This window comes from Chrysochloris asiatica, unplaced genomic scaffold (genome assembly GCF_000296735.1).
Source record: "Chrysochloris asiatica unplaced genomic scaffold, ChrAsi1.0 scaffold00536, whole genome shotgun sequence".
Classification (NCBI taxonomy): Eukaryota; Metazoa; Chordata; class Mammalia; order Afrosoricida; family Chrysochloridae; genus Chrysochloris; species Chrysochloris asiatica.
Genome location: NW_006409054.1, coordinates 356,890 through 359,809, shown reverse-complemented (window position 1 = coordinate 359,809; position 2,920 = coordinate 356,890). Strand labels below are relative to the sequence as shown.

General features: G+C 42.5%; 1 protein-coding gene across 1 annotated transcript in view; it reads right to left on the bottom strand.

Annotated features, from left to right (window-relative positions):
- Window positions 1–905: 905 nt before the first annotated feature.
- The window catches only part of LOC102836829 (butyrophilin subfamily 1 member A1-like), a 46,930-nt gene continuing 44,915 nt past the window's right edge, over window positions 906–2,920 (bottom strand). Inside the window, exons 9-10 of the mRNA XM_006877620.1 lie at window positions 1,982–2,008; window positions 906–1,597 (exon numbers count right to left, since the gene is read on the bottom strand). Coding sequence (XP_006877682.1) covers window positions 906–1,597; window positions 1,982–2,008 — 719 coding nt within the window. The remainder of the gene's footprint in view (window positions 1,598–1,981; window positions 2,009–2,920) is intronic.

Sequence of the window (2,920 nt, the reverse complement as noted above, 5' to 3'; positions counted from 1 at the left end):
ATTACAGCTCTTGGTATGTAACTTGTTCCAGAGTTGATATCTCTGACTTCTCTCTTCTACTTCCTTTTCCTTGTTTCCCCACCCTCAGCCAGAACCTCAGAGTTCGTTACCTGGTAGAGGGACTACACCTTCATTCCTGAAAGGTCTCAGTACTCAGCAGTCCTGTCCCTTTGGGGATACTGAGGTTTTCCATTTTCCTTTAACACCAATAACTGAGACAATGCTCATGGCAAGGCTCTCTGCAATTCTCTGCTCTAGAATATTCTCCTGGCCATTTACATCTTCATTTTGTTACAGTTCTCTTCTTTCCACCTAGTGTGGACCAAAACAGGAACCCAGTTCCTTCTTCTTAATTTCGAGAATTAACACACACAGTGTGTTCACAAGTAGGAGAATTTTATAGATGATTTGGGAAAAAGAGATGTGTTTCCACTATCCAAGAATAAGTATATGAAAATATATTCGATGCTTTCATCTTACAAGTCCAACCCACCATGTCCCAGGAAATTTCTGAAGGTGAACACATCCTAATCAAATTGCCTAGGCCCCTCAGAATAGAGGTAGGGTCCCACACTCAGTACAAAGTCCAGTTGGATAAAGCAAACTACATTGCAGAGGATTCAAACCCTCTCCTTTCATATACAAACAGTAAAAAATGCTCAGAGTACTTTTTCACAACCAAAGTAAAATAAATTTCCACAGTCAAATTTCACCAACACTGAACCAACTCAAATAAAAGTCAGTTTTTTTCTTCTTGCTACAGGAACACAAGGCATGAATTGACAATTCTGAGTCACCCACATGACTCCCAGTGCCATCCAGCGCTCACCTCAAAGTCTTTCACTTTGGGAAGTCTGAAGTTCCAAATAGAGCCATCATGAGGGGACCCAGACAAAGATAGGTCCTTATGGGGGCACAATCCTGGGGCCAGAGAGGAGTAATGGGCATTCAACCCCTGGGAAAACATCATCACCACCAGAGCCAGATCTCAACCCCTCTTCTGGAGGACTCATTTGCTCATTCAAAGAAGAAGGCAATTTGTTAAGATGCACAGGTGTTCCCTTGGGCCCATCTACCATGGAACAGATAGTGAGGGATGGGGTTCCTGACCTAATCATGAAATATGGAAAGAGGGTCCCAGAGAAGGAAATCTGAGAAAATGACAAAATATGAGACCCATCAGTCATATTGTAGAAAGAGACATCTCCACCATCGTAGTCCAGGAAAACCCCTATGTGGCGGGAATCCTTTTTAAGACATCGGTATGTATAAGCTGTTGTTGTTCTTGTATATAGAGTAGTGTAGGCATAATAGCAATTGTATACATATTCTACAACCCAAAACCCTATTTCTGGGCACTGTCTGAACCACCCATTCCTTCGCACATCTTCCCTACAAACTCCCACAGCCCACTCGCTGTTGTATTCATCACTGACTTTTATTTCCCAGTAATATTGCCCTGACATGATGCCCTTGGTGCCCAACACACTGCATCTATTGTCCAGGACTTCACAGTTATTCTTCCAGGTCACACTCATGTTTTCTTGTGAGAGGTCAAGATTGCGATGGGCAGAATGTGGATCCAGAGTGGCAGACCCTGTAAAGAGAGTTAGCAAATCATGTAAGCCCCTCCCCTGAATTATAATAAAGACACAAAACCACCTTCCCTCAGACCTACTTAGTGCCATGATGAGAGGGCTAAGCACCCTGAACCCAGAGCTAGTGATTCCAGTCCACATCCCTCCATGCAGGATAAGGAACCAAAAGATTGATTTGGGAGTTAAATCCATCACAGTACCTTTAAAGACCAGTTTGGACCAACATCATCACACCCTCTAACTTCAGCTACATGACTACCCCCTCCACAACCCACCCACTGCTACCAGTGATGTTTGCATCTGTGTCACCACAGAGAACCGAAGAAGAGGCCAGAAGCTCCCAGACAAGAGGAACTCTCAGAAAGATCTTTCCAGTCACTCACAAATCTGAAAGTGCTCCTTCCGCCAGTCTACAAGAGAACCAACAATTTCATGTTAGATTACAGACTTTGCATATTAGAATCAAGACCTGTTCTTATAAAACATATTGTTTTATAATAACAATATGTTTTGGAAACATAAAACTGATGAATTTATTTCTGTCTGTCTCTCACACGCCCAGAACACTCACCTTCCCCAGAAGGCTAAACCATGAGACTGAACATAGTCTACTTAAACAAAAAGGTCATTGCCCAATTTTTGGCTATCAAGGTCTACTTTCTAGCCAGGCAACTACGTTAAAACCTAGGTTTCGTGGAAAAATAATTGAGGCAATCAGAATTTCTAAGACATCTATTTACTTAGCACCTATTGCTAGAGCTAAACTTGAAGGGTGACTCTAAACAATCATAGAAAGAAATACAAATGGCTGAACTGAACTCACAGAATAGCTATAAGCCATGTTGTGATTAAGTGCCATGAAGTTGGTTTTGACTCATAACAACTCTGTACAGGGTTTCCAAGGCTTTAAACCTTTTGTACAGCAGAGGAATCATCTTTCTCCTATAGAGTAGCTAGTGAAGACAGACCACCATGTCCTGAATTTGCTTCCATTATGGCTTATAGTCATGGGGTGCAGTGGCTCCATAGGACTTGGAAGTAATTGACCCAAGTTAAAAGGCAATTGATAAATCCTTACAGGAGTAGAAAGCCTCATCTTTCTCCCACGGAGCGGCTGGTAGTTTCGAACCGCTGACCTTAAGGTTCGCAGCCCGAACACTTTAAGAACTGTTTAATCCTTGGGGAACTGGATAAACCCCAGAGACATTCTGCTGTTTTGCTAGTTGGGCGTGGGGAATGGGGAGTTAATAGATGTTACTGATTTTGCAATCGTCCATCAACCATCATAGGCTTTATCCCCTGTTAAAGTTTTCAGAAGCTAG